At 40.9% G+C, this 13,053-nt stretch overlaps 1 protein-coding gene across 4 annotated transcripts in view; it reads left to right on the forward strand.

Moving 5' to 3' along the window:
• Window positions 1-13,053, forward strand: part of IGF1R (insulin like growth factor 1 receptor) — a 125,509-nt gene that overhangs the window by 7,321 nt on the left and 105,135 nt on the right. For all 4 annotated transcript variants that reach the window (XM_039362108.1, XM_039362109.1, XM_039362110.1 and 1 more), the window contains one exon: window positions 7,871-8,416. In XM_039362108.1, the coding sequence (XP_039218042.1) occupies window positions 7,871-8,416 (546 nt within the window). The remainder of the gene's footprint in view (window positions 1-7,870; window positions 8,417-13,053) is intronic.

Genomic DNA, 13,053 nt, shown 5'->3' on the forward strand with positions numbered 1-13,053 from the left:
AGATTCACTTAACAACCACATGATTAATTTAACTGCAGTAATTTGTTTACCAGCCATGGCAAAATAGCTTGATAAAATGGGGGCGTGGCTCATTTAATAATGGCCTTGTTTAGCCACAAAATTGTGATCCCAGTTGTGATCGGAAGTCAAGGACTCCCTGTATTTGGCGTCCATTCACGTCCAGTGAAAGGAAGCCTCTTCGAAACAACAGATGGATTCCTCTGAGGAAAATCCTACCTGTGTTCATTGAAGTTTATTTCCAGCTATGTTCGGGATAAAATTGTGTTTTTTTTCTTCTGCTTTAAGCAGCTGACCCTGGGCACGTAAAATCACCCCTCTTTCCTTTTCCATTTCTTCCATTCTCTTTTCCTGTTTTGGAAGGACTTGAGGCCAATAAATAGCTTTAAAAAAAAAGTCACGGGGAGAATGTTATCACGTGCAGCTCTGTGATTGATGACCCCTCATGATAGTCGTGTTTACTTGGAAGTGTGAACTGAGAAGGCAGTCAAAAGGGCCAAGAGGGGGATGGCTTTTGGGAGGGGAGGTCCAGGCGAGCCCAGAGCTGGCCGAAGACGATGCTGTGGTTGTGGTGTTTGTGAGAGAGAGGCCAAGGAACCTGCTGCTTGATGCTCTCTGCTGCGCCACATCTGCAAACACATCGCTGACCTTTTGACTTCTCCCTAACTTCACTATTTGAACAGTCTTGCTATTAAAACAAAATGCAGAGCGGTGACACTCTTGTTTTCTAGGCTTCCTAGATTTCAAACAAGGCTGAGGATGTAGCAATCGCAGTTGCGGTAGCCTTCGCAATTTCCGCTCCCTACAGTGGTGCTTAAGGGGTTGGTGAACTCTCTTCAGTGTTCTATATGTCTCCATCAAAATTGATATAAAATGGAATCTCTTCGCCACACAAATCCTATAACTATTTAAAAAGGACCCAATGAAGTAAAAAATAAAGGAGACAAAACATGAATGCTCCAGCACCGCACGTTTTAAAGAAGAGATTGGACAACCATTTGTCTGAAATGGTATAGGGTTTCCTGCCTGAGCAGGGGGTTGGACTAGAAGACCTCCAAGGTCCCTTCCAACTATTCCATTCCATTCCATGATGCTAGTCCATTGATTTATTGAGGGATTTATTGAAAATTGAATAATAGAGTTGAAAGGGACCTTGGAGGTCTTCTAGTCCAACCCCCTGATCAAGCAGAAGACCTTATACCGTTTCAGACCAATGGCTGTCCAGTCTCTTGAAAACTTCCAGCGATGGAACAGCCACAACTTCTGGAGGCAAGCCGTTCCATTGATTAATTGTTCTCACTGTGAGGAAATTTCTCCTTAGTTCTCGGCTGGATCTCTCTTTAATGATCTTCCATCTGTTAGTTCATGTCCTGTCCTCAGGTGCTATGGAGAACAGGTCAATCTCCTCTGTGGCAGCACCTCAAATAATGGAAGACTGCTATGTGTTACCCCAAGTCCTTCTCTTCATTAGACTAAACATATCTAGTTCCCTCAGTCGTCCATCTTATGGTTTAGCCTCTAGACCAGGGGTCTTCAAACTTGGCCCTTTTATGACTTGTGGACTTCAAACTCCCAGAATTCCTCAGCCAGCATTGTTGAACATGTTGCAAGATACCACCAGTGGGAGGGGAACCTGGAATGGCTTCTCCTTGGAAATTCAAACTAATATGTTTGTTTGCATTTGTGGGAACAGGTGGAAAATAAATGCTGTAAGAGCTTTTATTTGTTTTGGAGGCTCTATTGTACTTACATCTGAGTTGAGGAAGATGGTGAGTAACGAAAGGCAACCTGCTCTTTCCTCTTGCAGTAGCCAAAATGTTTCTGTTTCCTAGTAACTGGATAGGGTGGGACGTTCAGGTTTGTTTGTTTGATTTTTGCAGTTCCCAGAAGTAAATTGTAGATTTAGTGGAGGGGCTGCTCTGTGAAAATGAATGCAAAGAGAGACAGATTGGATGAAGTGGGTCTCTTGTTCTTTGGAGTTGATTGAAATGTTGTAAGAATGAATGCCACCTGATGGGAGAAGGGAAATTCCAATGATGGGAGGTAGACCGTCAGGTAAAAATAAGTGTTTTGTATCCTGGTTTGAGTTGAGTTCTTAAAAATGCTTGAAAGTCCAAGGTGTTATAGGAAGTCCTTGACTTACAACAGTTCCTTTAGTGACCATTCAAAGTTACAATGGCACTGAAAAACGACTTCTGACTTAAGGACTGTTGTGACATCCCCATGGTTATGAGATCAAGATTCAGATGCTTGGCATCTGACTCATATTTATGACGGTCGCAATGTGCCAGGGTCATGTGATCTCCTTTTGCAACCTTCTGACAAGCAAAGCCAATGGGCAAGCTAGATTCATTTAACAACTGTGTTATTAATGTAACAACTGCAGTGAATCGCTTAATAACTGGTACGAAAGGAGGCAAAATGGGGCCAAATTCACTTAACAAATGTCTCACTTAAGAACAGAAATTCTGGCTTTAATTGTGGTCATAAGTCGAGGACTGCTGATGGACCTCTGCTTCCTGAACCTTTTACTTCATCATTACTTCAAATCACTTCTCAAGAATTTTGAGGACTGTTGGTAAGTCCCTTCCTTCAGCATTGACTTAACTTCAGATAGTTGCTGAAAAATTGGTTGTAACCCAAGGAATACCTGCATTATAGAAACAACAAATCTTTGTGAATGATCTTTGTGTCATTTTAAGAAGTTACTCTTGGTGATTTCATCAGTTTTTTTCTTCATTGGGAGATTTTTGAAGGTATTTCAGTTATATGTGGCAATCATTAAATCTGTTTAAATGTCTCTGTTGTGATGGGTGAAGGGTTTGTGTGTAGATACCCTAATAAAAGCCAGTTTGGGGTAATTTATCCAGGTTTGGAAAGCACTGCTTTATATTCTAATGCTCCGCTTGTCATATTTCCAAAGTCACAACAGACAAGAGAGAACTATTGCCAGAATGCAGAAAGGATTATCGTTTCCATTCAACATGGTTCAGAAAGCCCCATTTTTTTCCCCCTTCAAGGGCAATTTAGAAAGATATAGGCAATTAAGCATATGTTTAAAAATCTCTGTAAAGAACAAATACCTCGTTAAAAAAAAACTCAACCAGGAAAAAGTAGCAAGGAATTGCATCTCAAAAAGGGTTTTGTTGATTTATTAGCTTGCTTAGAAAAGTGAACAATTAAAAAGAATTTCCACTGAGTCATTTAATAGACACATGCTGGTATCAGGGCTTTCATTTTATTTATTGCAATTTTATCTCACTTTTCAAAAGAATAGCCCTCTTCAAAAATCCTATAGTTTATGCAAGTGTAAATAAACATGCAATAAATAGATTAAAATAAATGTTTACAGTCCTTTCTAGACTAGTTTGGTGGCCAGAGTTTTTTTGGGAAGGAAAGTCCAGATGAGCAGATAGTGAATTAATGCAGTCCAGACAGGGTCCTCATGTCTCTGAAAATTTTATTTACAAGTACTGTAGTCCTTGACCTATGAGCAAAATTGAGCCCAAAATTTATGTTGCTAAGTGAGAAATTTGTTAAGTGAATTTTGCCCCGTTTTACGATTTTTCTTGCCATATTTGTTAAGTGAATTGTTAAGTTAATAACACCGTTGTTAGGTGACTCCGGCTTCCGCATCGAAGGTCCCAAAAGATGATTACATCACCCCGGGACACTGCGACCGTCATAAATGTGAGTCAGTTGTCAAGCACACGAATACAAATCCCGTAGCCATGGGGATGCTGCAGTGGTTGTAAGTGTGAAAAAAGGTCATAAGTCATTTTTTTCAGCGCTGTTGCAACTTCGAACGGTCACTAAATGAACTGTTATAAATCGAGGACTATCTGTATTCATTTATTAAATCTCTATGCTTGCCCATATCTGATAGATGATAGACAAACAATAATATTATATAATACTATAATAACAACCTACCTCCAGCAGTGGAAGTTTTACCATTTGTCTGAAATGGTATAGGGTTTCCTGCCTGAGCAGGGGGTTAGACTAGAAGACCTTCAAGGTCCCTTCCAACTGTTATTCTGTTAAGATGACTCCCCGCCTTCTTTGTGACAGCTCCTCAAATAGTGGAACATTGCTGTCGTGTCACCCCTAGTCAGTTTCCTAGGGAAGCTAGAGGAACTGGAGGGACCTGGCCATTTTGATTGAGTCTCGGGGTGGAGGTGTGGAGGCCAAGTGCTCAGAATAGCTGAAATTCCTAACCCTCTTAGATAAAAGCTCCTGTATTCCTGCAAGCTCCCTTTTTGCAAAGGGTTGTAAACATTTCTTTTCTACTTCCTGAGGGGCTCCTTGCAAGATTTATGGGGTGGGTTGGGGGGTCTGAAGCAGATGGTTTGTTTCCATTTCCCTTTGGTATGTAAAAGCCGTCTTTGAAGAAGGAGAGGCAGCCATGCTTGTTGTGAGGCCACAAAGGGGGTCTGCCTTGGACATTCAGCCATTCCTTGAGCAGTTGGCAGGGAATGTGTGTGTGTGTGTGTGTGTGTGTGGTGGTCTGGCCAGTCTGGCGTTACTTATCTTGGGTTGACACAGCAGGCAAATCAAACCCGTTGGTAGGGTTAGGGTGGGCCCATGGCAACCAAATTGAGGATTTGTGCGATTGCATTTGTATTTTTGTATAGGTGTGTCCGGGTGGGTGGGTGGGTGCGTTTCTGTATGTATCAGTGGGATTTTTGAATGTGGTAAAAAACAGACGAAACAAAAAAGTACACAAAGATAGAAAGTAAGGAAAAGGAAGGAAATGAAAGCGATTTGTATGATTGTATTTCTATTTTTGTGTGTGTGTGTGTGTGTGTATGTGTTGTAGAAAATCACAGGACTCAGACTATGTCCTATATCCTATTTGATATCCTGTCTCATATGTGTATTAATGGAATTTTTGAATACAGTAAAAAGTATATAAAAGAAGGTACAAGAAACAGAAGAATATGCAAAGATAGAAAATGAGAAGAAGGCAGTAAATGAAAACACGCATATAATTATGCCTTCCATCCTCCTGTCAATTTTACCCAAATTCCTTTCCTCTGTTTGCAGATTGAGAGACGAATTTCACAATATCATTCCACACACACAAACACACACACATACACACACACACACACACACACAGAGAGAGAGAGAGAGAGAGAGAGAGAGACTTGTGTATCTTGGTACAACTACACTGAAAAAAAGTGACTTACAAGTATTTTTCACACTTAACGACCCTTGCAGCATCCCCAGGATCATGTGATCAAAATTCAGCGGCTTGGCAACTGCCATGTATTTATGACGGCTGAACTGTCCCATGGTCACGTGATCCCTTCTGACAAGTAAAGTCTGGGGGGGGAGTTAGGTTCACTTAACAACCTCGTTATTAATTTTGACAACTGCTGTGATTCACTTAACAAGTGTGGCAAGAAAGATTGTACAGTGGGGCAAAACTCGCCTAACAACTGTCTCACTTAGCCACAGAAAGTTTGGGCTATCTTGTGGCCGTAAGATGAGAACTCCCTGTATCGTGGCTTGCTGTTACAGGCAGTCAGAGGGTTGTTTAGTAAGCCAGAGTTTCAATGATGCAGCAATCCATGCGCAGGCAGGGATCTAGAACCCGTAGATGTAATTTCTTCCCCCTGTTGAATTGAAAATACCTCTTTTTGAATGTTTGAAAGCAGCCGCGTCATTTACAGAGCTTGTAAATGCAGCTGTCCCTGGTCCTCCCCCACCTGCACAGCTGCTTTGCTGTTGTTCCCAGCAAAGGGAAGTGGCTGTGTGGGCACACACGGGGGGGGGGGGGAGAAAGCGAGAGCAGCTTTTGAAACAGCCAGGATGTGGTGGCTTTAATGTGCCCAGAGAAAGGTGCATTAAAAAGGCTGGGTTCCCTCAGTACATGAAATGACAATATGATCACCTCAGTGGTGTCTTAAGTGTGTTGTGTGAACTAACTATTGTGGTTTATGAGCTAAATAATGGCTTAGTGTGATGTATGTTCAACAAATTTATCAAATGCATACATAGCTACAGGTAGTCCTCAAATTACAACCACAATTGAGCTCAAATTTCTATTGCTAAGTGAATCACTTGTGAAGTGAGTTTTGCCTCATTTTATGACTTTCTTGCCACACTTGTTAAATGAATCACTACAGTTCTTAAGTTTGTAACCCGATCGTTGAGTGAATCTGGCTTCGCCCTTGACTTTGCTTGTTAGAAGGTCGCAAAAACATAACCCCAAGACACGGCAACCATCATAAATATGAGTCAGTTGCCAAATGTCCAAATTTTTGTGACCATGGGGAAGCTGCAAGGGTTGTGTGAAAAACTGTCATAAGTCACTTTTTTCAGTGCCGTTGTAACTTTGAACTGTCACTAAGCAACTCTTATAAATCAAGGACTTTAACATAGCCTTGAGCTATGAAAGCTGTTTTGTATTTGAACCTTTGTAATATTTGTAATTGTTTTTATTTTAATTTTCTTTATCACCCATTATTACTTGTCAAGATGGCTGAGCCAGATTAATTGAATAAATAAATAAATAAATTTAAAGCTAGGTATATTGGATAAATTTGCCTTCCTTTTTATGCTAGAGTTGCTTATGAAAATCAAAATTGAACACATCTAGAGGAACCCATGTGTAGTTAAACTCTCTGAATTACTTAGTGGTGAGAAGAAAATTACAGAGAGTTTGCGTGAAATGCTGAATGAATAACATTATGTTTGATTTTATGCTTTGGAAGACACATCATGATGTGTGTGTGTGTGTTTGTGTGCTGTACACTCGAACCTCTGTGTGTATGTGTGTGTGTGTGTGTGTGTGTGTGGTGTGTAAACCACAGTCCAATGAAAACACACGGCAGCCAGAAAGAAACTGTGGCACTCTTTGAACAAGGATTAGATTGTCTTTTTATTACGTTAATTTCAAGGCAAAATAAACAAAAATAAGAACTGACGTATTAGACAGTCATTAACTAGAGTTGAATGGAAGAAATTTTTTTTAGAAGAAAAACAAGACGCATAAAAGTGAACTTGGCTGGATAAAGATACAATGGCTGAATGCTGGATATGATTTATTGTATAAAATATTCAAATCTTATTAAACCGTCATATGAACTGCTTTTAAAACCTCTAAATTCAATTTCTCTGTAAGCCAAAGCTTTCCTTGAGGAGAATAAAAGGCTTATTAAATTGTTGAAAAATCGAGAACTGATTTTCCTAGATGAATTCTTACTCATACTCCCAATGTTGTCCCAGTTCATATTTTCCATTAAACTATGGTTTACTGGATAAATCACAGATAGCTGCATTTACACAAAACTCAGGCAAAATTTGGGGTTAAAAACAGAACTCGCTGGATTCATACATGACCTTAGATGCAGAGGATGCAGTTGTATGTATGGCGAGCACTTATTTACATTTGATTTCTAATTTCCGATTGACTTCACACAGGGATAGCCAATGAGCCCGATGTGGCCTGGAGACTGTAAAATGCTCAGGTCCGGTATAATGGGTGACCCATCTACTGTACATCCTCCTTAATAACGTACCTAATATTCAGAGTATCAGACTATAGTCTGATTTAAAAAAAAAAGGAGGACATTGGGTTGGAACCTCTTCTGGTAGCAAGGGAATGTTTCACTAAAATTAGATTTGGAAGGAAAGTGTAGGAGAAAGAGAACCTGGAGGCGGAGTTGAAAGAGGGATGAGCCTAGAATCTCTACGTGGCCACAACCTCCCTTGAATGTGAAGCCTTTTAGCATTAAAGCAGTTTACTTGAACCTTCACTGTGCCTGACAGAAAGTTAATTTACGCTTGCATTTCTAACAACATGAACTGAAGCATCTTAAATCCTACTCTTTTGTCTCCCCAGTTTGTGGGCCAAACATCGACATACGCAACAGTATGGAGCAACTGAAGCAGCTGGAGGGCTGCACGGTGGTGGAAGGGTATCTCCAGATTCTGTTGATCAATCAAGGAGAGGACTTTAGCAACTTCCGCTTCCCCAAACTCACCATGATCACCGATTATTTGTTGCTATTCCGCGTGGCTGGCCTGGAGACCCTCAGTGACCTCTTTCCGAACCTCACGGTGATTCGGGGCAAAAACCTTTTCTACAACTACGCGTTGGTCATCTTTGAAATGACCAACCTCAAGGAAATTGGTCTGTACAACTTGAGGAACATCACTCGGGGAGCCATCCGGATCGAGAAGAATTCTGACCTCTGTTATCTCTCCACGGTGGACTGGTCTCTGATCCTGGATGCTGTTTCCAACAACTACATTATAGGAAATAAACCGCCAAAAGAATGTGGGGATTTGTGTCCAGGAACGGTAGAAGAGAAACCGCTGTGTGAGAAGACTTCCATAAATAATGAATATAGCTTCCGCTGCTGGACTTCCAACCACTGCCAGAAAAGTAAGAGTTAATTGATGGTTCAATTTTAACTAATAACGCTGTCACCTGTGTAATAACACACACTCACAAAAATGCATACGTTGTCTTCTCCAACTTGGATCAGGGGTGTCCAACTGTGGCAACTTTAAAACCTGGGATTTGAAGTCCACAGGTCTTCAAGTTGCCATGTTGGACACTCCTGCATTAGATGCACAGGTAATCCTTGACTTACAACAGTTTGTTTAGTGACCATTTGAAGTTACAACAGCACTGAAAAAAGTAACTTACAACCATTTTTCACACTTACAACCATTACAGCACCCCTATGGTCACGTGTTCAAAATTCAAATGCTTGGCAACTGATTTATGCCGGTTGCCGTGTCCTGGGGTCATGTGATCCCCTTTTGTGACTTTCTGACAAACAAGTCAGCGGGGAAGCACAACCGGGTACTAACTTAACAACTGCAGCGATTCACTTAACAACTGTGTCAAGAAAATGGGACAGAGCTCACTTAACAAATTTCTTACTTAGCAACATAAATTCTGAGCTCAATTGTGGTTGTAAGTCAAGGGCTACCTGTATTGGAACTGTAATTCCCAGGTTCCCAGTGAGCATTAATTTATTTATTAGATGTTTATATATCCTGTTTTTTTATTGCTTTATAAGTATTGCCATGTTATTTGGTAGTTACCTTCCCATCATCTGGTGTGTTTTGTGTTGGGCAAGGTTCCTGGGATAAATTTTATGCTGAGTGTACTATATTAGCGTTGATTTAGAATGTGAATTTAGAAAAAGAAATTCTTTTAAAGCATCATGCACGGGGGTTAAAATTGTCTGCAGTAAGCCAGCTTCTCTGGGTTGCCATTTTGAACTAGGAATTTTATGAAAGCATATACAAGATAGCAATCTTCCTTTATTATATTTGCATTTATTTTTGTTCTGTAAGGCAATTCAAGGTGATCTGTAGAAACCAGCTCCTATCTTGACCTGTTTAACTTCAGCAAATGCTCGTTGGGATCAAGCGCCCTTGAAGTGTCCCATTTGGGCCTGCAAATAAATAATAGTGTGTTAGAATCGTGCATCAATATGAGTCACTTGCCAAGAGTCTGAATTTTGTTCTCGTGACCATGGGAAGGCTGCAGTGGTCCTAAATGTGAAAAATGGTCATAAGTCAATTTTTCAGTGCTGTTGTAACTTCAGACGGTCACTAAAGGACATGATTGCAGCTTGGGTTCACATTTATGACAGTTGCAACGTCTTGTGATCACGTCATCTCCCCAGCTAGCTTCTGACTAGCAGAGTCAGTTGGGGAAACTGGATCCATTTAACGATGGCGTGATTCCTTTAATGACCCAAAGTAAAAATGATTATAAAATTGGGGTCTAGTTCCGCGAGGATTTCTTTAACAACATCATCACTTAGCAACCTAAATTCCTGTCCCAACTCTGGTCGTAAGACGAGGACCGCCTGTAGCTTTGTCTATGTTGTGAGATCTTGGTACAATGGAGTGTGGATGTAATGTATCTTGCCAGTCACTGGTGGGTAGTTTTGTTTTCCGGGATGTTTTCAAAGTTTGCCCTGTAATTGTCTTTAATGTGTACGTGTGAGAGAGCCGAAAGAGAGGGATGTCTCAACCGCAGACCAGAGAGTGGTTAGGATACAACTGTGATCTTGTATAGCTCTGAAATTATCTGCCCATAAGCTCTCCTCTTCCCTCTTTTGATTTCTCTTGAAAAGAATAGCCTCATGGAACCTGAGATCCAGCAACATGACCCAGCGCTAAGGACACAAGGTGTTGAGAAACTGGCATTCATAACGTTTCCACATATACGAATCCAATCCAGGTTATCAGCTCACTTTCAATCAAAGCACTTGAGGCTAGAAATGTTTCTTGGATAAATATTATCTCTCTCCCTTTCTCTCCCTTTCTCTCCCTCTCTCTCTCCCTCTCTCTCCCTCTCCCTCTCTCTCTCTCTCTCTCTCTCTCCCTCTCTCTCCCTCTCTCTCCCTCTCTCTCTCTCTCTCTCTCTCTCTCTCTCTCTCTCTCTCTCTCTGTGTGTGTGGTTGTGTGTGTGTGTGTGTGTGTGTTTAATGTCATTGTTATGACCAGAAACACACTGCAGTCTTGTTCTTACTGGTGAGGTTTTAATCCAAGGAAAACCAAGAAAAGCAAAAGAAATAATTGGGCTGGGTTTTCAACAAGCCATTTTGGGGATGGGCACGTGGAGAGAGACGTCCATCTAGTCTCTCTTTGGAGATTGGCGATCCTTCATTCTCTTCATGAAATGGAAACTCTGCTTTGGTGTCTAATAGCAGAGAGCTGCCAACGGGCATTTTGGGCAAAGCCCCTTTTATTTAGGGATGCAGATTTAACTCGTGTGGTGAAAAACAAAGTTGGAGGCTGTCCTTTCTCAGTAGAAGCGAACCTTTGTAGCACAGGTTGAACTTTGGGGTCCTTGGTGCTCTCTGAGCTTGGTGGTTTTCTTGCAGACCTTTCATGACCCAACTAGGTAATGTTATCAGTGCTAGAAGGGAGGGGGGTTTGGTTTCTCTTTACAAATGGTTTGCCTTGCCAGGGTTAGTTGGAGTGTGGTTGATTAGGGAACTAACTAATTAGAGAACTTTAGCTGAGGAATCCTTGGTGCTTTCGGAGCTTGGTGGTTTTCTTGCAGGTGTTTTATCACCCAGCTAGGTAACACCATCAGTGCTAAAAAGGAGTGGGGTTTAGTCTCAAACTATTTAGGTAATGAAATGTCTGCAAGAAAAATACAGGCAAGGAAAGGCCAAGAGTTCAGACAATATTTTTTACAGGAAAATAGGTAAGTGTAAAACAAAATGTGTGGTCCCTGCATCTCAACAAAAATCCTTTGGCTATTTCCATTTCCATTTCCATCTGTATAAAATAAGGTTAACAAGTTCCATTTATCTTAGCACATGAAAAAGCTGCCAATGAGATGTTCTTTCCATTCTTAAAATACACTGTCAATGTAAGTCAACTTCTTCAAATCCATAGCAAGAAAACAGATTCGGCTCTAGTCTCACACTTAGACTGAACATGTTCTCCAAATCAGACACCCAGGAGACCCCAAAATATCTGCCTTTATTAATGCTAACTTGCCTTAAATAAAGGATTGTGGACTCCTTGATGCTCTCTGGGCTTAGCTGTTTTAAATATCACCCAGTAGTTTTTCATTGATCCATTTTCAGACGGATAGACCGAAAATAAAGATGAACAATTCAGTATACACAAAACAAAAAAAAAGAAATTCAACATTATAGAAGCACAACCAATAGAACACAGTCAAACTAGAGTCTTGGACTTCAAGAGAGCTAATTTCAATAAACTTAGAGAGGGCTTGGGAAGGATTCCATGGATGAGAATCCTCAAGGGGAAAACAACTCAAGAAGCTTGGGAAATTTTGAAAAATGAGATAATAAAAGCACAGTCTAGCACAATACCAACAAAGAGGAAAAATAACAGCTCTCAAAAGAAACCAGCATGGCTGCATAAAGAACTCTCTGACAAATTGAAAGATAAAAAGGACAAGTATAGAAAGTGGAAAGAGGGGAACATAACTAAGTCAGAATATCAGCAAATAGCCCGAGCCTGCAAAGATGAAGTGAAGAAAGCCAAGGCTCAAAATGAACTGAGGCTTGCGACCAAAGTCAAAAATAACAAAAAAAGCTTCTTTCAACATGTAAAAAACAAGAAAAAAGTGAAGGAAATGATTGGTCCATTAGTGGGTGGAAGTGGCAAGAAGGTGACAAGCAACAGGGAGAAAGCAGAACTATTTAACTCATTTTTTGCATCTGTCTTTACACAAAGGGAAAAAACAGACCAACCTATCAAAAATAGTGCCACAAAAAACAAAACAGAAACACAAGTTAAGATAGGCAAGAAAATCGTTAGTGAGCACCTGTCCAGCCTAGATGAGTTCAAATCGCCAGGACCAGACGGATTACACCCCAGAGTTCTCAAGGAACTGGCAGATGTGATATCGGAGCCACTGAACTATATTTTTCAAAGATCCTGGAACACAGGGGAACTACCAGAGGACTGGAAAAGAGCTGATGTAGTTCCCATCCTCAAAAAAGGAAAAAAAATGGATCCAGGAAATTACAGACCTATCAGCCTGACCTCAATACCTGGGAAGATCCTGGAAAAGATAATCAAACAACGAATCAACGAACACCTAGAGGCAAACAAAGTCATTACTAAAAGCCAACATGGGTTTGTCAAAAATAGATCATGCCAGACAAATCTTATTGCATTCTTTGACCAAGTGACAAAATTAGTGGATCAGAGGAATGCTGTGGACATAATTTACTTGGACTTCAGTAAGGCATTTGATAAAGTAGATCACAACCTACTACTTGACAAGATAGAAAAATGTGGGGTAGACAGAACCACCACCAGATGGATCCGTAGCTGGCTGACCGGCCGTACTCAGCGAGTGGTCCTCAATGGAACTGCATCTATATGGAGGGAAGTGTGTAGTGGGGTGCCCCAGGGCTCTGTTCTGGGCCCAGTACTCTTCAACATCTTCATCAACGATTTGGATGAAGGGATAGATGGGGAACTCATCAAATTTGCAGACGACACCAAGCTGGCAGGAATAGCCAACACTCCAGAAGACAGGCTTCAGATACAGAAGGA

Source organism: Crotalus tigris, unplaced genomic scaffold (assembly GCF_016545835.1).
Source record: "Crotalus tigris isolate CLP2741 ecotype Arizona unplaced genomic scaffold, ASM1654583v1 scf7180000019364.2947544272:3078424, whole genome shotgun sequence".
Taxonomy (NCBI): domain Eukaryota; kingdom Metazoa; phylum Chordata; class Lepidosauria; order Squamata; family Viperidae; genus Crotalus; species Crotalus tigris.